General features: G+C 45.7%; 1 protein-coding gene across 1 annotated transcript; it reads left to right on the forward strand.

The window, feature by feature from the left end:
• Nucleotides 1–1,391: 1,391 nt before the first annotated feature.
• LOC129837478 (nucleotide-binding oligomerization domain-containing protein 1-like) lies at nucleotides 1,392–13,911 on the forward strand. The gene is made up of 11 exons (XM_055903673.1): nucleotides 1,392–1,645; nucleotides 2,053–2,227; nucleotides 2,421–4,242; nucleotides 4,367–4,450; nucleotides 4,564–4,647; nucleotides 4,735–4,818; nucleotides 4,894–4,977; nucleotides 7,458–7,541; nucleotides 7,655–7,738; nucleotides 7,886–7,969; nucleotides 8,166–13,911. The coding sequence occupies exons 1-11, from the start codon at nucleotides 1,439–1,441 to the stop codon at nucleotides 8,236–8,238; spliced, it is 2,865 nt and encodes a 954-aa protein (XP_055759648.1). The 5' UTR covers nucleotides 1,392–1,438; the 3' UTR covers nucleotides 8,239–13,911.
• The last annotated feature ends 8,110 nt before the right edge of the window (nucleotides 13,912–22,021 follow it).

Below are 22,021 nucleotides of genomic sequence, written 5' to 3' on the forward strand. Positions count from 1 at the left end.
GAATTTCCCCCAATATATATTTTGTTTAGAAGTAATAATTACTGATTCCAGGATACTGGTAAACAGCTGCGAGATACAGTATTTGCTTTTTCTCCGTAACCAAAACATGTGGTTCTATTTTTAGCTGATATGGGAAAGAATACACAAGCAGCATTTCAAACTGGGATAATGTTTTAGGTTACACTGGCAAATATAAGAACATTTCCCTGGTATATTTTGTTATTATAAATCTGATTATTTCACATGGTGATATGGGAAGCTAGTATTAACCTTAAAACGTACATTTCTCTCCATAGTGAAGAGCGGTCCCCTAAAAATGTTTACCGCCAGCTCGGGTTCCCCCAACCAATCTCGCTTAGGGCCCCCAAAAGGCTAGAGCCGGTCCTGTATAATGTGTTTGCTATTCTAGCGACCCGCACAGACAGCTGTGTGTTATGTGTTAGGCTAGTAGGTGGTTGTGTTGTACTGACCAGTACCCAGTGTTCGCGGGGTCCGACATGTCAATCAACCTGCTATCTGCCAATCACGGGAATGCCTGGAATGTTCTGATGCTGGGCATCCTGGCGGTTGGCGGAGTGGCGTGGAGGGGGGTTGGGCAGAGGGATGGAGCCTGGGAAGTTAAGACCAGGTTCAGCCTTTGTTCTCTCTCTTACGTCTGGGCTTCACAAGAGAAGGTCACGATTGGCTTGTGGGTTATCTTCCATTTATTTGGCGTGGGCTACGGCCAGACAGTAGCCTGTGTAAAGTTGGTGTAATAAACCGTCAATTCGCAAACTCAATTCTCTGTCCGGACAATTGTTCATTTATGATCTAGTCAGGTCATTACACTATTATGCTTTCTCCTGTTGTGGAGAGAGGCAGATAACACATCATGCCAAAAGCGTGGTTACACAATCTGAGGCGAAATTACAAGCATCCAAGGCTGTTTTGGGTTTCACTTCCTCATGGAAAGACCCGATAACGAGCCAGTACAGTGTTCAGCGTTCAGTGTTTTTCCTCTCTTCAGAAAATGGTTTGAGACAAGACTAGATCACTCTTCTAACAGTCCGAGAAACGTTTGGTTAATATCCTGGTCTTAGAGAAAAGTTTAATTAATATCCTGTTGTACGCTATTTTCAACAGTTTCATAAGCAATATGAGTTTGTTTTAATGGAGAGCTGTGGTTCCCAAGTTTTTCCACAGTGGTTCAGGAGAGCGCCCAAAAGAACAATGTAATCAACGCGTTTTTCAAGGTAGGCTAAATGTTCCAGCCCATATTATACTATATGTGATTCTGTACATTACACATTCACATGGCTTTTATCCATTTAGTTGGATCAGGAGATAAATATGCACACAGGAGACATTTGTGAAATCTCTGTTTTATCCTCTTGAAATGAAACTACTCTGCTATTGAGTTCCCCCTACACTCTTCCAGTAAAAGCTGAATTCCAGCTGCATGCATATTATGGGCTCCAGTGCCGAAGAAGCCCGTGCTGGACTAACGGGCCATGTGTCCACTGTCCAACTGTTCACCTTGCACCGTGAGCTACTGTTCTCCCAGGTGAAGAGCACGCAGTGCATTCTGGATAACCTCCTACAAAGTGGCTTTCTGTGTATCGAGGATGCAGAAATCATCCAGCTCGCAGCCACCAAGACAGACCAGGTAATTTACCATAGGAGGGTTTCTGAGAGGAGACTTCATATTCACACGTCATATTACATTACAAAGTACATATCACAAAGAAATGCTCTTGCATTCACAAATAGCCTACTAGGCCCTAACTAAAATGGACTAATTGATTTTAAGATGAGAAAATATAAAGACAAGACTTAATTTTGCAATACAATGGCATTTGGTATGTTGCGGGTATCTTACATGTGAAAAATCCTGTTTGACCACATTAATCAAAATGTGGGAAGTAATATTAATTAAATATGAATCACTGGTAAGTAAATATGATTGCCATCGTCCAGGTGTGTAAAAGGGGGAAACTGTTAGCTGTCAAATTATTGTTAAATATTGAATCACTGTAAAGTAAATATGATTTACTTATGGTTGACATTGCGCAGGTGCGTAAAATCCTGGAATTGGTCCAAAGCAAAGGGGAGCAGGCATGTGAATACTTCCTATATATTCTCTACAAAGTTTATGACGCATACATAGACCTCCAACCATGGCTTAAAGAGATCAACTACCTTCCACCAGACTTCATACGGGACATACCAGTGAAGAACACGGACCCTAGTAAGTATGTCACTAGACTGTATGGTGCAGCACTTCATGTGTTATTGGAATTTTACTTAACAATAAAAAAAATACAGTGCATTGAAAATGTAAGCTATCAGAGAATCATGAGGGCAACTACTGTATATTTTGGCTGAATATCGGTGGTTGAGAATGAGACTGCGGTGTATTCTCCCTACCCCCCTCCTCTCAGTTAGTAGGTACTGTGAGAAGCTGAGGCACGAGCTGGGCCGAGACACACGCTTCATTGCATCCTACACCAAGCGAGAGGAAACCCTGCTGGAGGAGCTCTATACAGACACCCTAATGGAGCTCCTGAATGACCGCAATGAGAGCCTGGGCCACCTGGAGGGTCTGGAGCAGCTCCTGGGAGAGCAGGGTGTCTTTAACCCACAAGCAGAGACGGTTCTCATCACAGGGGACGCTGGGGTGGGCAAGTCCATCCTCCTCCAGAAGCTCCAGAGGCTGTGGTCCAAGAGGGAGCTGGAACAGACAGACGCCATGTTCTTCTTCAAGTTCCGCTGTAGGATGTTCAGCACATTCAAGGAGACAGACGAGATCTCACTCAGGGACCTGCTTTTCAAATACAACTGCTACCCCGACCAAGATGCGGACAATGAGGTGTTCAGCTACATCCTCCGCTTCCCTGAAAAGGTTCTCTTTACGTTTGACGGCTATGATGAGATCCAGGCTGATCTGGACCTGTGGAACTTGCCTGAGGTGGTTTCTCCAGAGGAGAAGATTCACCCTCTTCTTGTGCTCAATAACCTGCTCTGTGGGAAGCTGCTCAATGGTTCCCGGAAAGTCCTTACTGCTCGGACAGGCACCGAGGTCCAGAGCAGGGTGATCCGGAAGAGGGTGGTGCTGCGTGGGTTCTCTCCAGCCCACCTTCAAACCTACACCAACCTGCACTTCCAAGACCAAGAGCACCGGGACTTGGTCTCAGTCCAGCTGGATGCCAGCCCCCACCTCTGTGGCCTCTGCTCCATCCCCCTCTTCTGCTGGATCGTCTTCAAGAGCTTTAAACACCTGCACTCAGTCTACGACGACTTTGAGCTGCCAGAGGCTTGCATGACCCTCACTAACATATTCCTTCTGCTGTCTGAAATCTTCTTCAGCCGGGGGGCCATTCCCCCACCTGTCCTCCTGAAGAGAAACACCAGGTGCCCCGCTGATACCTTCAGGGCAGGGCTGAGGCCACTGACAGCCTTCTCCAAGCTGGCTCTGCTGGGCACGGAGAGAGGAGGCTTTGTGTTCGACCAGGAGGAGGTGGCCTCCTGTGGCCTGACTGAGGCCGACCTTCAGGTGGGTTTCCTCCGACCGGTCAGCCGCTACGATGCCTGTGGAAACCCTTCTACCTTTGAGTTCTTTCACCTCACCCTGCAGTCCTTCTTGGCTGCATTCTCCCTGGTTCTGGACGAACATGCCAGCGTAGGCAACATCCTCAAGTTCTTCACTGAGTGCAGCAGGAGGGACAACACATCTTGTTTATCATTTGTCTTTCCCTGCATCGGTGGCTCCTCCAAACCCAGGGGAAAGGACCCGTTCAAGACCAACGAGCATCTCCAGTACGCCAACCTCTTCCTGTGTGGACTGCTGTCTAAGACCAACGCCGGCCTGCTGGAGCACATGGTTCCTCCAGCGCTATTGAAGAGGAAGCGTGCAGTCCTCAAGTCCTACCTGTCCACCAGCGTGAGGTCCCACCTCCGCGGCCTGCCACTCCACAGCACAGAGCAGGAGGGCAGCAAGGTGCATGTCCTTCCCAACTTCCTGTGGATGCTGCGCTGCATCTTCGAGACAGGAAGTAAAGAGGTGGCACAGCTGACTGCGAAGGGCATCACAGCCGACTACATCAAGCTGGGCTACTGTAATGTGTTCTCTGGCGACTGCAGTGCCCTCAACTTTGTGCTGCAGCACCGGCGGAAGAGGCTAGGGGTGGACATGGACAACAACAACATCAGTGACTATGGGGTCAAGCAGCTCAGGCCTTCATTCAGTAAGATGACCGTGGTGAGGTGAGGAATTAGGAATATATGCAGATGGAAACACTATGTACTTTATTTCACTGTTTAAAAAACAGGCTACCAGCACTCACAAATAAAGTATAGCTTTTCAGCTAAATTCGTTTTTCCATTTCAGATTGTGTGTCAATCAGATCTCAGACAGCAGCATTGAAGTACTGGCTGAGGAGCTTATCAAACACAGAGTGGTGGAGGTTCTGGGGTGAGTCAGTGTCTATCAGGGTCAACTTTTCTGTCAAACCTTAGTACTCTATTATGCTGTATGACAAATTCATATGTGACTGTGACTGTATTTCTGTTTTCTTGATTTGACAGACTTTACAATAATCACATCACGGACATTGGAGCCAAGCTAATCGCTCATATCATTGAGGAATGTCCTAAGTTAAGAGTTGTCAAGTATGTAAATTAATATGTTCAATCAATTATATAATTACTTGTGTATGAATTAAAATGTTTATTTTTGGCACTTTGATTTGTTCAAAGGGTTGGCAGCAACAAGTTCACCAGTGTGGGTGGCAGGTACCTGGCCAGTGCCATTCAGGAGAGCACATCTATCTTTGACGTGGGGTAAGTGCACAAATACAATATTTTTTATTCAATTTTGGATCAGAGTGCATGGGATGGATTGTTCCTGTTTTTCAGAATGTGGGAGAACAGCATTGGTGATGAAGGAGCAAGAGCATTCGCAGAGGCCCTGAGGAACCACCCAAGTCTTACCAACCTCTGGTGAGATAGATGGCAAGATATATCATTATTGTTTTTGTTTAACTGAGGAAGTATTTGGCACAGTAACCACATTTCCATCCACAGTTTTTATGCGAGTAAAGTCACACCGAATAAAAACAATCATGACAGCTGTGATGGAAACAGGACGTTTTGGTACAACTTTATAAATGCAGAGACACCATTTGTTTGTTGGACATGGTGGGATCTTTTTGTGTCGGTAAAATTAATAATGCAAAAAATGGCCGCGGAAACACCACAAATATTGATTTAATAACCATCAAATCGAAGTAACTTGGAGTCGTGTTTTGATATGTGGTCCTCCCATTACAACTTGGGAGACCATGCAGTGTATTAGGCTACAGATTAAATACTGTAAGTATGATGAACTTCACAGGGTGTTGAAAGTGAACAGTGATGAGCTAGATGCTCCTTTCCAATAAATATTGAATGTCTTATTCTGGTAACATGTTGATCGATGGTTGACTGCCGTTTGACAAATAACAATATCCCTAATAATGTCATCATGTAGACTAGTCTACCCTCACTGTATCTGAGAACTGATGCTAGAGTGCACTTGCCAAGACTAGAGTGGGCACGTTTGCTATTTAACGCAACAGCTTTTGTGATCGTTGGATTAAAATTTTATTTGGTACATGAAAACTTAAGCGAAAAATAACATTTTGTGTGCGCTATGTCAACATGCACTGATTTTGATCCACAACAAGTCCATTTGGTGGAAACCTACCACTTTTGGGAAAATGTGCATATTTTCTTTTTAGGATATTCACATGAAAATTTGGTGCCAATTGAATGGAAACCTAGCTAGTGGCACTATTTGTGCCATGCCATTCTCAGTTATCCCACAGCTGTGGTTCATGACAGTTGATGTCAGTAATGAGGTTGTATAACCCATTGGTGTATCATTTTACTAAGTGATGACGCCCGAGAAGCCGGTGTTTGGAGCATATATTGGCACTGGTGTTGTTAGGCCGGAGACGAATTCAAGGGCCGGCAAACCGTGCGAATATATCCTCCAAACACCGGCTTCAAGGGCATTATCACTTTTATACAACTGGTTACCAATATATTCAAATAATGGTTGACATTTTCATTAAACACGTTTTGATGAATTTATTCATACTATTTCATCCTTCCACAAGATATAGTCCCGACACAAATCTAGGGTTGCTACTCAAGGGTTGCTACTCAGACACGCGACCCAGTCATTCAGTCTTTGTTCTGTATCTATGAACGCGACCCAGTCGTTCGTCCTAAATGTTCAATTTATGTTCCAATGTTCCGTTCTTATCCCTTGATTGCTAGCTAGCCAACTTGCAGTCAAGTCAAACAGTGTAGCCAGAATAACAACAAAGTAGCTGCATTTGCTTAAACTGTTTTCTAATGACATTTATTTGGATACATCCATAATAATGAGTGTGAGCGGACCAAGTAATTTAGTGTGACTCTAAAGCGGAAAGGTGGAATAACCTACTCCTGACTCGTTTTCTTGATTGAACACAGTTCTCTATTGAGGGATTTCTGTCAATATAAACACTCCAACACAATCAATGAGAATCTCAGAAAGAAAAACACATCTTCTCCAGATGAAACAGGAACACAAGATGATTATCTTTAAACGATAACAAAAACCACAGGTTTGTCACCGTCTTAATGGTTCTTCATGGATAGCTGCCCTCTCTTGGTGGCCATCCTCCAGAGATAGTTTATTTTCTTCCTCTCCCCTCTTCCCCTCCTCCCTCTTGTAGGGAAAAGAGAATAAGTCATTAGTACCGTCAGCTGTGCTTAATTGCCTCTGGTCACATTGACTCACATGCCTGGTTGGGCTACTATCCGTGAGCCCAGCCTGCCCTCTGGTGGTCCTTCCACATGAGCTAATGAGGCACGATTTCACCTGGCATAGAACATGTGCTCACTTGTCAGGACACTGTGGTTCAGAGGAGCTAGCCAACAACACAGCTAACACAATCACATCAAACTGAAGCTGGAAAGACTGCAAACTAGCTTTGTTTTGTTTGAACTTTTTTCTAGTGATAGTTCTTTGTATATATCAATAACAATTATGCTGATTCATGATTTCAAGATTTAGACTCCCGACACATTCAATTCTATGGGACATGAAAGACTAACATTTAGTTAACAGAAATGTGAGATAATGTCTAGATGCTTTTTATGGTGGAGATCAAGTTTATATATTATCTGGCTGGGCTGATGAGACAGTGGATTGCGCAGTCAGATGTAACAGAGTAAATAGGCATTTTAACGTGATAGATTTAGCCTGTGGTAACTTGTGGAATAGACACTGGCTGGAATGCGGGTTTTAACCAATCAGCATTCAGGATTAGACTCACCTGTTGTATAATCAGCTATACAGTATGGGTTATTGAACTCTTACTTCTAGATACAAAGAGAAACTACAGTATCTGTTTTACACTACGTCACTCTGCTCTTCTCTCCCTCAGTCTCTCAGCCAATGGCATCACTTCAGAAGGTGGGCGGAGCTTGGCCAAAGCACTGAAAGACAATAGAAGGCTCCGAATTTTCTGGTAGGACTTGAATTAACCTTCATTGTATGCCTGTCTCATGTTCACAAGACTTGAAAATGTGTATCTGTGTCTTGGAGTACAGTACAGTTTAAATGTGTGTTGTGGTGTTCTAGGTTGGTGCAAAACGAGTTGTCAGATGATGTAGCACCAGACATGGCAGAACTGATCAGATCCAACACGGGTCTATCTCACCTCTGGTAAGGCAGGCCCCAGTCTCAACACACTCCCAACAACCAATAATGAAGTTTAACCACAGAATTAACCAGAAAGTGAACAAGTTATTTCTGAATGTGAAGAAAAGTGAGCCGGTTATCCTAGTGATCCCTCTGTTCCACTCTGCGCAGGTTAATCAATAATCAGCTGACAGTGGATGGAATCAGACAGCTGTCAGAGGCTCTCTCCCACAACACATCACTCAAAGAGATCTGGTGAGTGTACGCAATGTCACACGCATGCTCGCTTAAAGGCACATTACTCTATTTTTAACCAGGTTAATAATAGTATTTGATATATTCCTTAGATAAATTGTTATTTCAAAACATCTTTCACCATGTCCACTTTGTAATGGTTGTGGGTCTTTTATTGTATTGCTGATTATCATGTGCTCTGTCATCACTCACCCAGTTTGAAAGGAAACTGTCTTTCTGAAGAGGAAGAGAAGCTGTTTGAGGCTGAGGGAAGGCTACGCTTCCACTGAGGAGACAGAACTGAGCTGGAGCGTGTGTGTGTGTGCGCGCATGTACATTGGTCACATCTGTTACCGAAACTTAGAGGGTCTTTATTTGTTTTGTACATACTACATTGGAAATATTTTTACATACTGTTAATGTGCAGTGCATTCGGAAAGTATTCAGACCCCTTGACTTTTTCCACATTTTGTTACTTTACAGCCTTATTCTAAAACTGATTAAAGAGCCCCCCCCTACAAACAATACAATACTATAATGATAAAGCAAAAACAGGTTTTTACAAAATATACGCAGTACTTTGTTGAAACACCTTTGGCAGCGATTACAGCCTCAAGTCTTCTTGGGTAGGACGTTACAAGCTTGGCACACCTGTATTTGGAGAGATGCTCCCATTCTTCTCTGCAGATTCTTTCAAGCTCTGTCAGGTTGGATGGGGAGCGTCGCTGCACAGCTATTTTCAGGTCTCTCCAGAGACGTTCGATCGGTTTCAAGTCCAGGCTCAGGCTCAGCCACTCAAGAACAGTCAGAGACTTGCCCCGAAGCCCCTCCTGTTTTGTCTTGGCTGTGTGCTTAGGGTCGTTGTCCTGTTGAAAGGTGAACATTTGCCCCAGTCTGAGGTTCTGTGCGCTCTGGAGCAGGTTTTCATCAAGAATCTCTCTGTACTTTGCTCCATTTGTCTTTCCCTCGATCCTGAATAGTCTCAGATTCCCTGCTGCTGAAAAACATCCCCACAGCATGATACTGCCACCACCATGCTTCACTGTAGGGATGGTGCCAGGTTTCCTCCAGACATGGCGCTTGGCATTCAGACCAAAGAGTTCAATCTTGCTTTCATCAGACCAGAGAATCTGGTTTCTCATGGTCTGAGAGTCCTTAAGGTGCCTTTTGGCAAACTCCAAGCGGGCTGTCATGTGCCTTTTTTCTGGGGAGTGGCTTCTGTCTGGCCACTCTAACATAAAGGCCTGATTGGTGAAGTGCTGCAGAGATGGTTGTCCTTCTGGAAGGTTCTCCCATCTCGACAGAGGAACTCTGGAGCTCTGTCAGAGTGACCATCGGGTTCTTGGTCACATCCCTGACCAAGGCGCTTCTCACCCGATTGCTCAGTTTGCCCAGGCAGCCAGCTCTAAGAAGAGTCTTGATGGTTCCAAACTTCTTCCATTTTAGAATGATGGAGGCCACTGTGTTCTTGGGGACCTTCAATGCTGCATAAATGTTTTGGTACCCTTCCCCAGATCTTTGCCTTGACACAATCCTGTCTCGGAGCTCTATGGACAATTCCTTCAACATCATGGCTTGGTTTTTGCTCTGATATACACTGTCGACTGTGGGACCTTATATAGACAGGTGTGTGCCTTTCCAAATAATGCCCATTCGATTGAATTTACCCCAGGTGGACTCCAATCAAGTTATAGAAACATCTCAAGGATTATCAATGGAAACAGGCTGCACTTGAGCTCAATTTCGAGTTTAATAGCAAAGGGTCTGGGTCTGAATAGCAATGGGTCTGAATACAAATGTAAATCACTTTGTTATTAGCTTGACGAGGTGTAAAAAATATTTGCCACACTTTCCTAACTGTAGGCATGCCTTGTGATTTGGATGCACACAATCCACAGCTAGAATATTTTTTTTATAATCTATTGATCCTCTGTGGCTAAATTATAGGCCTACTCCTGGTGTAGTCTTCTGAATTATTTCATTTCTCTCTAAACAGAGAGCAGTCATTCTATAACTTTGGCAAATGTATTTAAATTCATCAGGGGTTCATATTCATCCAGCACCCTTTCCATGGCTATGATTCTGTAAGGAAATTAATGACTGTCATGACTCCCGCCGAGGTCGGCTCCTCTCCTTGTTCGGGCGGCGTTCCGCGATCGACGTCACCGGCTTTCTAGCCATCGCCGCTCCATTTTTCATATATCCATTTGTCTTGTCTTGTTTACATACACACCTGGTTTTCATTTCCCCAATCAATCTATTTGTATTTAACCCTCTGTTTCCCATCATGTTTTGTGTGTAATTGTCTTCATGTCAAGTGATGTTTGTTAAGCACTTTACTTTATTGTTCCGTTTTTTGAGCGCGTTTGTTTTGTTGTGCTCCCGGTTTGGAACTATAATAAAGTGCGCTTTATTTAATATTACTCTGCTCTCCTGCACCTGACTTCACCTTCATTCACATCTTGACAATGACGTGCAATGCTGGAGAGATGAGAGTTGCAAGCTCATGTCTATCAGAGCAGAGAGAGCGAGAGAAAGTGAATGTCGTTCTAGTTATGTGAGAGATACAGGCACGCTTCTCTCTCTCACCACAGCAATTGCCACACGTTGGTCTACAGGTATTTCAATTTATTATGGATCCCCATTAGTTCCTGCCAAGGCAGCAGCTACTCTTCCTGAGGTCAAGCTAAAAGGCAGTTTATACAATTTTAAAAACATTACAATACATTCACAGATTTCACAACACACTGTGTGCCCTCAGGCCCCTACTCCACCACTTCCACATATCTACAGTACAATCCATGTGTGTGTATAGTGCGTATGTTATCGTGTGTGTGTGTATGCATGTGTCTGTGCCTATGTTTGTGTTGCTTCACAGTCTGCGCGGTTCCATAAGGTGTATTTTTATCTGTTTTTTAAATCTAATTTTAATGCTTGCATCAGTTACTTGATGTGGAATATTTAGTACTGTGCGCCTCCCACAGTCTGTTCTGGACTTGGGGACTGTGAAGAGGCCTCTTGTGGCATGTCTTGTGGAGTATGCATGGGTGTCCGAGCTGTGTGACAGTAGTTCAAACAGACAGCTCGGTGCATTCAACAAGTCAATACCTCTCATAAATACAAGTAGTGATGAATTCAATCTCTCCTCCACTTTGAGCCAGGAGAGATTGACATGCATTTATTAATATTAGCTCTCTGTGTACATCCAAGGGTCAGCCGTTGGATGACCACACGACTGAACATTCTTCCAGGTGCGACAAAACTAGGGCCTGTAGGACCTGCCTTGTTAAGAAGGTAGAGCAGAGCTTTATTATGGACATACTACTCCCCATCTTAGCTACTGTTGTATCAATATGTTTTGACCATGACACTTTACAATCCAGTGTTACTCCAAGCAGTTTAGTCACCTCAACTTGCTCAATTTCCACATTATTTATTACAAGTTTTAGTTGAGGTTTAGGGTGTAGTGAATGATTTGTCCTAACTACAATGCATTTAATTTTAGAATTAGGTAGGACTAACTTATTCCTTGCCACCCACTCTGATAATAACTGCAACTATTTGTTAAGTGTTGCAGTCATTTCAGTCACTATAGTAGCTGACATGTATAGTGTGGAGTCATCTGGATACATAGACACACTGGCTTTACTCAAAGCCAGTGGAATGTCATTAGTAAAGATTGAAGAAAGTAATGGGCCTAGACAGCTGCCCTGGGGAATTCCTGATTCTACCTGGATTATGTTGGAGAGGCTTCCATTAAAGAACACCCTGTGTGTTCTGTTAGACAGGTAACTCTTTATCCACAATATAGCAGGGGGTGTAAAGCCATAACACATACGTTTTTCCAGCAGCAGACTATGATCGATAATGTCAAAAGTCACACTGAAGTCTAACAAAACAGCCCTCGCAATGACTTTTGAATGACTTTTGCTTCCCTTCAAGCCTGGGGTTACACACTTTCTAGTAGGCTTAAATTGAAAATATGGCAAATAGGCATGGCAATATCGTCCGCTATTATCCTCAGTAATTTTCCATCCAAGTTGTCAGACCCCGGTGGCTTGTCATTGTTGATAGACAACAATAATGTTTTCTCCACTTCCACACACTTTACAGAATTCAAAATTACAATGATTGTCCTTCATAATATGGTCAGATATACTTGGAGGTGTAGTGTCAGCGTTTGTTGCTGGCATGTAATGCCTAAATATGCTAATCTTGCCATTCTTGCCATTGAAAAAATCATTAAAGTAGTTGGCAATATCATTTGCCTTTGTGATGAATGAGCCATCTGATTCAATGAATGATGGAGCTTTCATTTAAGGTGCTCCAAAGCTTTTTACTGTCATTCTTTATGTCATTTATATTTGTTTCACAGTGTAGTTTCTTCTTCTTTTTATTCAGTTTAGTCACATGATTTCTCAATTTGCAATATGTTTGCCAATCGGTTGTGCAGCCAGACTTATTTGCCATTCCTTTTGCCTCATCCCTCTCAACCATACAATTTTTCAATTCCTCATCAATCCACAGGGATTTAACAGTTTTTACAGTCATTTTCTTAAGAGTTGTATGCTTATTAGTAACTGGAATAAGCAATTTCATAAATGTGTAAAGTGCAGTCAACAACATAGGAATCCCTACAAAACTTATTGTATGACCTCATACACTATATTAGGCCCAGCCTTTGGAACTTTGTTTTTCCTAGATATGGCTACTATATTGTGATCACAACATCCGATGGATCTGGATACAGCTTTCAAGCACATTTCTACAGCATTAGTAAAGATGTGATCAAAACATGTCGATGATTTGATTCCTGTGCTGTTTGTAACTACCCTGGTAGGTGGACTGATAACCTGAACCAGGTTACAGGCACTGGTTACAGTTTGAAGCTTTTTCTTGAGTGGGCAGCTTGATGAAAGACAGTCAATATTTAAATCCCCCAGAAAATATACCTCTGTTGATATCACATACATTATCAAGCATTTCACAAATGTTATCCAGATACTGACTGTTAGCAGCTTCCCACCAGAATGGGCTTTAGGTGAGGCAGATGAACCTGTAGCCATATTACCTCAACAGTATTTAACATGAGAACCTCTCTAATCTTTACAGGAATGTGGTTCTGAATATAAACAGCAACACCTTCACCATTGGCATTTATATATTTTCTGTAAATGTTATAACCTTGTATTGCTCCCATTGTATCATGAAAGGTATTATCTAATTGAGTTGCAGAGATAGTCAGAGTATGAATGCCATCTGTTACTAGCAAATTATTGATTTCATGGACCTTGTTTCTTAAGCTATTAACGTGGGATATTTTGAGCAATTGTCTTCTGGGGTGCTTACTTATCTTTATTGCTTTACTGGGAAGCTCAGCAGAAGTAGATATGCTCATATTATTTATGTTAGTGCAGGGTAAGCTGCACACAGTGGACTTCCTCCTAGGGCACACTGGCTCAGTGCTAAGAGTATAAATCTGGTTTATAGGCACATGATTACTGCATACAATAGCTGTAGGATCAGCAGAGGCATTCAGGGCAGTTAGAAGAACATACATTAGGTTATTTACATTGTGTCTACCAACGCCCCTGGTGTAATGTACATTTGTTGAAGCATTATGACAACTCTGCATCACAATGGTAGGGATTTTAACTGAGCTGGTCATGTCACGCCCTGGACATAGTAAGCTGTTTTTTCTCTGTGTTGGTTGGAGCGTGATGGTGACTTGGGTGGGTTATCTAGGTGAATTTGTATGTCTATGGTGGCCTGATATGGTTACCAATCAGAGGCAGCTGTTTATTGTTGTCTCTGATTGGGGATCATATTTAGGCAGCCATTTCCCTTTTGTGTTTGTGGGATCTTGACTACAGTAAGTTGCCAGGAAGTTGCCTCACATTTCGTTTGTGCTTTTGTTGTTTTGTTTAGTGAGTTTCTCTTTATTAAAATTATCTGGAACTCTGCGCCTTGGTCTCATCATTACAACGAACGTGACAGATCATTGATAAGTCATTGTCTCAACGCAGCCTTATGCTGTAAAAGGATCCAGGAACCCAAATGAATCATCTTTATAATCACGTAGCTAGTTAAAGAGAAAGAATCCTAAGGAGAAAGAATCAATGCCATGATTCAGAGAGAGAACAGGGCCAGATATTATGGGTATTTTGTTAGTGTCTAGCAGTGAGTCAATCAGCTCTTTAAAATCCAGTTTCAACTGTTCAGAGCTGTCCTTCCTAATGTCATTAAATCCCACATGGACTACGGTAGAATCGATGTCCATGTCCTGATGTAATACATTCGGGAGCAGCTTATTAATGTCATTTACTCACGCTCTGGGGTAGGACATTGTTTCTGCACCAGGAATGGTTATCATGAAGCTGCCCAAAATCACGGCTGGCGAGAATGACCTGGAAATTTGCCCACTCCCACGCGTCACAGAATTCGGAGAACTCTTTATGAACAGGTGAGCGGCAGGATAACTTGAGCCCGTTGCTCCCGGCACCTGGTGCAGGCATTCCGACAGATGGAAGAGCCCCGCTCGAACCAGAGCAGGGAAGAAAGGTTGCCGATGTCAACTTCGAAATCATAGTAGTAGGCACTGCGGCCACAGACACAGGCACACCCAGTGACGTGGGTGCAGGAAGATCAGGCTCCAGGACGGCGAAGCTATTCGTTTTTTGTATCTGCTCTAGGCCACCCGTTAATTTATTTCTCCAGACAAAGAGGGCTCCATTGCAAAACTCCTCTGGTACCAACTTCGTTAGCTCGATGGCTAGCAGCACAGCGTCTCTGTCAAGCAGGCTTCAACCTGTCTGCTAAGCGGGATTCCGAGACAAGAAATAGCGGTCCTAGCTGTTAAAAGCTAACCGCGTCATGGAATCCATGCAAAAACAAGTTTGGTATTCGTATTTGAATGAATAACGGTTTTATTTTCATCAAAAATAACAAACCAAGTGTTTTCCAGCATAAAATATTCAGCTGCACACTCTGATGACGTATGAATGACTGCCATAAAGAGATCCATCGAAGATCACTTTACGTTGCGCAAACCATTAACCCGGGCCGGCCCAACTCTAATCAATTCTTATATTATCAGGCACATTTTCACATTACGTTTTTTAGGGGGCTGGATAACTACAGAGGCAACTTGAATTAACTCTGATTGCTTTTATTATAATTTTTACATTGCAAACTGAAAATAATTTTTCATGCCACGAAGGGTATTGGATCCTGGTAAATGGGTACTGGAATGAAACGGGTTGCAGGATCCAGCTTAGATTAAGCACTGTAGCTATCAAACGTTAGCTGACTAACTTTGCTTGTACGGGAGTGCTAAGTCTAGGACCAAAAGGCTCCTTAACAGCTTCTACCCCCAAGCCGTAAGACTGCTGAACAATTAATCAAATGGCCCCCGGACTATTACATTGACTCCTCCCCTCCATTTGTTTTGTACACTGCTACTACTCGCTGTTTATTATCTATGCATAGTCACGTCACCCCCACCTACATGTACCTCAACTAACCTGTACCCCCGCACAACTGACTCAGTACTGGTACCGCCTGTAGTATATAGCCTTACTTTAGTTTACTTGGTAAAGATTTTCTTAACTCTTCTTGAACTGCACTGTTGGTTAAGGGCTTGTAGGTAAGCATTTCACGGTAAGGTCTACACTTGTTGTATTCGGCGCATGTGACAAATAAAGTTAGATTCGACTTGATTTAAATTTGCTAAATTGTCCAGCAGAATTAATGTATCCCAAAAAGAAAAAGAAGTTGCATGGAAAAACGATTTTCCCATGTTGACTTTTTGACCTACAACACTTTGTTTCTTTCGCAGCAATCTTTCATGTCTGTATTTTGCACACTGACCTTCCTCTTAACCCTGTCCTTTGCACACTGATGTCGTCTTCTTCTTTGGTATTTTGGTGGTCTGAAAACACATATTATAGGTGCATGCCGCCACCTACTGTATTGGTTGTGTAGCTGCCTAATATTCTGTAGTATGAATTCATTACACTTTGTGAAAAATTGCCCTACTAACCCTGCACCCATTAAAACCTCACCTACTACTGCACTACTTTAGCCCTATCTGATCCTACTCCAGGCCAGCAGCCTGGGAGTGCGGGACACTATTGTTCAAAACATCTTTTGAATCATCTGCAAGGTGACTGCGATTGTAGTCGAAAACAAACAGTGTAGTTATTCCCTCCGTAAGGCAACCAAACAGGCAAAACGTCAGTACAGAGACAAAGTGGCTCAGATAAGAGACGTATGTGGCAGGGTCTACAGACATACGGATTACAAGGAGAAAACCAGCCATGTCGCGGACACCGGCGTCTTGCACCCGGACAAGCTAAACACCTTCTTTGCCCGCTTTGAGGATAACACAGTGCCACCGACGGGGTCCGCTCCCAAAGACTGCGGGCTCACGTTCTCCGTGACCAACTTGAGTAAGACATTTAAGTGTGTTAACCCTCTCAAGGCTGCCGGGCCCAGACAGCATCCCTAGCCACGTCCTCAGAGCATGTGCAGACCAGCTCGCTGGAGTGTATTCAGATATATATATATATATCAATCTTTCCCTCTCCCAGTCTGCTCTCTCCACATGCTTCAAGATGTCCACCATTGTTCCTGTACCCAAGAAAACAAAGGTAACTGAACTAAATTACTATCGCAGAGTAGCACTCACTTCTGTCATCATGAAGTGCTTTGAGAAGCTAGTTAAGGATCATATCACCTCCACCTTACCTGACACCCGAGACCCACTCCAATTTGCATACCACCCCAATAGATCCACAGATGTTGCAATCGCCATCACACTGACCTATACCATCTGGACAAGAGGAATACCTATGTAAGAATGTTGTTTACGCCTATAGCTCAGCCTTCAACATCATAAACAACACATCATTAAGCTAGGGGCCCTGGGTCAGAACCCCGCCCTCTTCAACTGGGTCCTGGACTGCCTGACGGGCCGCCCAAGGTGGTGAAGGTAGGAAACAAAACCTCCACTACGCTGATCCTCAACACAGGGGCCCCACAAGGGTGAGTGCTCAGCCCCCTCCTGTATTCCCTGTTCACCCATAACTGCGTGGCAACGGACTCAATCATCAAGTTTGGAGACGACACAACAGTAGTAGGCCTGATTACCAACAATGACGAGACAGCCTACAGGGAGGAGGTGAGAGCCCTGACGGAGTGGTGCCAGGAAAATAAACTTTCCCTCAATGTCAACAAAACAAAGGAGCTAATCGTGGATTTCAGGAGACAGCAGAGGGAGCATGCCCGCATCCACATCGACTGTACCGCAGGGAGAAGGTGAAAAGCTTCAAGTTCCTCGGCTTACACATCACTGACAATCTGAAATGGTTCAACCACACAGACAGTGTGGTGAAGAAGGTGCAACAGCGCCTCTTCAAACTCAGAAGGCTGAAGAAATTCGTCTTGGCCCCTAAGGCCCTCAGAAACTTTTACAGATGCACAATTGAGAGCATCCTGTCGGGCTGTATCACCAGCTGGTATGGCAATTGCACTGCACGCAACCGCAGGGCTCTCCAGAGGGTGGTGCGGTCTGTCCTACGCATCAACGGGGGCACACTGCCTGCCCTCCAGGACACCTACAGCACCTGATGTCACAGGATGGCCAAAAAGATAATCAAGGACATCAACCACCTGAGCCACGGCCTGTTCACCCCACTATCATCTAGAAGGTGAGGTCAGTACAGGTGCATCAAAGCTGGGACAGAGAGACTGAAAAACAGCTTCAATCTTAAGGCCATCAGACTGGTAAATAGGCATCACTAGCCGGCTACCACCCAGTTGCTCAACCCTGCACCTTAGAGGTTGCTGCCCCATGTACAGAGACATGGACTCACTGGTGTTGGATTCTAGCTTGAAATATATTTATTAATGTTACCATTCTAGAAATGATTGATTACTTTACATGTATAATGAATGTATACAGCTCTGGAAAAAATTAAGAGACCACCGCAAAATTATCTGTTTCTGTCACGCCCTGACCTTAGTATTCTATGTTTTCTGTATTATTTTGGTCAGGTCAGGGTGTGACGAGGGTGGGTATGTTTGTTTTGTATTGTCTAGGGCTTTTGTATGTCTAGGTGTATGTGTGTAGTCTAGGCATATGTAGGTCTATGGTGGCCTGAATTGGTTACCAATCAGAGGCAGCTGTTTATCGTTGTCTCTGATTGGGGATCCTATTTAGGTTGCCATTTTCCAGTTTGGTTTGTGGGTTATTGTCTATATGTAGTTGCATGTCAGCACTTGTTATAATATAACTTCACGTTCGTTTTGTTATTTTGTTCGTTTGTTTAGTGTTTATTCGTTAATTTAAAAAGCATGTACTCATATCACTTGGTCTCCTCACTACGACAAACGTGACAGAATAACCCACCAAACCAGGACCAAGCAGCGTGAAAAGGAGGAACAGCGCTTAATGGGGAAATGGACCTGGGAGGAGATATTAGATGGAGCAGGACCCTGGACACAGCCGGGGGGGGGGGGGGTGTATCGCCGTCCTAAGGAGGAGTTAGAGGCAGCGAAAGCGGAATGGCGATACTACGAGGAAAAATACCGGAGAATAGAGGAACGGAAACGATATGAAGGTACACGGCTAGAACGGAAGCCCGAGAGGCAGCCCCAAGATTTTTTTAGGGGGGTCAGGTAGGAGACCTGAGCCAACTCCTCGTGCTTACCGTGGGGAGCGTGTAACTGGTCAGGCACCGTGTTATGCAGAGATGCGCACGGTGTCTCCAGTTCGCATTCTTAGCCCGGTGCGCTCTATTCCAGCTCCACGCATTTGCCGGGCTAGAATGGGCATCCAGCCAGGACATATTGAGACAGCTCTATGTTCTGGATCACCAATGCGTCTCCACGGTCCAGTACGTCCTGTTCCTCCTCCATGCACTCGCCCTGAGGTGCGTGTCCCCTGCCCGGTACCACAATTTCCAGCACCACGCACCAGGCCTCCAGTGCGCCTCCAGGGTCCAGTACGCTCTGTTCCTGCTCCTCGCACTCGCCCCGAGGTGCGTGTCCTCAGCCCGGTACCACCAGTTCCGGCACCACGCACCAGGCCTACTGACAACATTTCTCCCAAATTCCAAATAAAAATATTGTCATTTAGAGCATTTATTTGCAGAAAACTGGTCAAAATAACAAGAAAGATGCAGTGTTGTCAGACCTCAAATAATGCAAAGAAAATAAGTTCATATTCATTTTTAAACAACCCAATAATAACGTTAGAACTTAGGAAGAGTTCAGAAATCAATATTTGGTGGAATAACCCTGATTTTTAATCACAGCTTTCATGTGTCTTGAAATGCACTCCACCAGTCTTTCACATTGATGTTGGGTGACTTTATGCCACTCCTGGCACAAGAATTCAAGCAGCTCGGCTTTGTTTGATAGCTTGTGACCATCCATCTTCCTCTTGATCACATTCCAGAGGTTTTCAATGGGGTTCAGGTCTGGAGATTGGGCTGGCCATGACTGTCACGTTCTGACCATAGTTCTTGTGTGTTTTGCTTGTTTTAGCGTTGGTCAGGATGTGAGCTGGGTGGGCATTCTATGTTGTGTGTCTAGTTTGTCTGTTTCTATGTCTGGCCTAATATGGTTCTCAATCAGAGGCAGGTGTTTTGTGTTGTCTCTGATTGGGAATGGTTGTTTCCTGTCTTTGTGTTTTCTCTGCACCAGATAGGGCTGTATCGGTTTGCCACATTTTGTTATTTTGTATTTGTAAGTGTTCACTGTTTATCGTTTAATTAAACATGTTGAGCACTGGCTACGCTGCGTGTTGGTCCGATCCCTGTTACACCCTCTCTTCTCGTGAAGAGGAGGAAGGCTGCCGTTACAGAACCACCCACAAATCTCTGACCAAGCAGCGTAGCAACGGGCAGCAGCGGCAGCAGCAGCAGCAGCGTTACCAGGAGGAATGGACATGGGAGGATGAGCTGGACGGAAAAGGACCCTGGGCAGAGCCAGAGGAATGTCGCCGCCCTAAAGCAGAGCTGGAGGCAGCAAAAGCAGAGAGGCGGCATTATGAGGCGCTAGCAAGGCTGAGCGGCTGGAAGCCCGAGAGGCTCCCCCAAAAATTTCTTGGGGGGGGGGCTAAAGGGGTGTGTAGCTGGGTCAAGTAGGAGACTTGAGCCAACTCCCCCTGCTTACCGTAAGGAGCCAAGGATGGAACCAGAGCCAGTGAGGGTGGTATTGGAGGTGAGCGAAGTAGAGACTGTGAAGGATCTAATGGGGAAATTGGAGGAGAGAGAAATGAGGGATTTGCTGGTTTGGTGCATGAGGCACGACATCCGCCCGACGGAACATGTCGGGGATTTGATGTCACCTGAGTCAGCTCTCCATACTCGTCCTGAGGCTAGCCGCCTGGTGAAGACTGTGCCAGCCTCACGCACCAGGCCTCCTGTGCGCCTTCCTAGCCCTGCACGTCCTGTGCCAGCTCAGCGCACCAGCTCTCCTGTGGCAGCCCCATGCACCAGCTCTCCGGTGCCGGCGCCACGTACCAGGCCTCCAGTTCCAGCACCCCGCACTCGCCTTGAGGTGCGTGCCCTCAGCCCAGTACCATCGGTGCCAACACCACGCACCAGGCTTCCTGTGCGTCTCCAGAACTCTGTTCCTCCTCCACGCACTCTCCCTGTGGTGCGTGTCTCCAGCCCGGTACCAGCAGTTCCGGCACCACGCACCAAGCCTCCTGTGCGTCTCCAGAGCCCTGTACGCACTGTTTCTTCTCCGTGCCCTCAGCCCGGTACCACCAGTGCCGGTACCACGCACCAGGCCTATAGTGCGCCTTGAGAGTCCAGTGTGCCATGTTCCTGCTCCCCGCACTAGCCTAGTGGTGCGTGTCTCCAGTCCGGTACCACTAGTTCCGGCACCACGCACCAGGCCTACTGTGCGCCTCAGCAGGTCAGAGCTGCCCGCCTGCCCAGCGCCATCTGAACTGCCTGCCTGCTCAGCGCCATCTGAGCTGCCTGCCTGCCCAGCGCCGTCTGAGCTGCCTGCCTGCCCAGCGCCGTCTGAGCTGCCTGCCTGCCCAGCGCCGTCTGAGCTGCCTGCCTGCCCAGCGCCGTCTGAGCTGCCTGCCTGCCCAGCGCCGTCTGAGCTGCCTGCCTGCCCAGCGCCGTCTGAGCTGCCTGCCTGCCCAGCGCCGTCTGAGCTGCCTGCCTGCCCAACGCCGTCTGAGCCATCCGTCTGCCCAGCTCCATCTGAGCCATCCGTCTGCCCAGCGCCATCTGAGCCATCCGTCTGCCCAGCGCCATTTGAGCCATCCGTCTGCCCAGCGCCATCTGAGCTGCACGTCTGTCCCGAGCCATCAGAGCCGCCCATCTGTCCCCAGCCATCCGTCAGTCAGGAGCCGCCAGGGCCGTCCGTCAGTCAGGAGCCGCCAGAGCCGCCAGCCAGTCAGGAGCCGCCAGAGCCGCCAGCCAGTCATGAGCCGCCAGCCAGTCATGAGCTGCCCTCCAGTCATGAGCTGCCCTCCAGTCATGAGCTGCCCTCCAGTCATGAGCTGCCCTCCAGTCATGAGCTGCCCTCCAGTCATGAGCTGCCATTCAGTCCGGAGCTGCCATTCAGTCCGGAGCTGCCATTCAGTCCGGAGCTGCCATTCAGTCCGGAGCTGCCATTCAGTCCGGAGCTACCTCTCTGTCCTGAGCTACCTCTCTGTCCTGAGCTACCTCTCGGTTCGGAGCTGTCTCCTCAGTCTAATGGGGCCCTTTGTGAGGGTTCCTAGGCCAAGGTTGGGGTGGCAGGTAGCCTAGTGGTTAGAGCGTTGGACTTGTAACCGGAAGGTTGCATGATCGAATTCCCGAGCTGACAAGGTAAAAATCTGTCGTTCTGCCCCTGAACAAGGCAGTTAACCCACTGTTCCTAGGCCGTCATTGAAAATAAGAATTTGTTCTTAACTGACTTGCCTAGTTAAATAAAGGTTAATAATAATAATAAAGGTCGGCGGCGAGGGTCGCCACTCAAAGGATGCTAAGGAGGGGGACAAAGACAATGGTGGAGTGGTGTCCTCGTCCAGCGCCGGAGCCGCCACCGCGGACAGATGCC

The sequence above is a fragment of the Salvelinus fontinalis genome, chromosome 38, assembly GCF_029448725.1.
Source record: "Salvelinus fontinalis isolate EN_2023a chromosome 38, ASM2944872v1, whole genome shotgun sequence".
In the NCBI taxonomy this organism is placed as follows: domain Eukaryota; kingdom Metazoa; phylum Chordata; class Actinopteri; order Salmoniformes; family Salmonidae; genus Salvelinus; species Salvelinus fontinalis.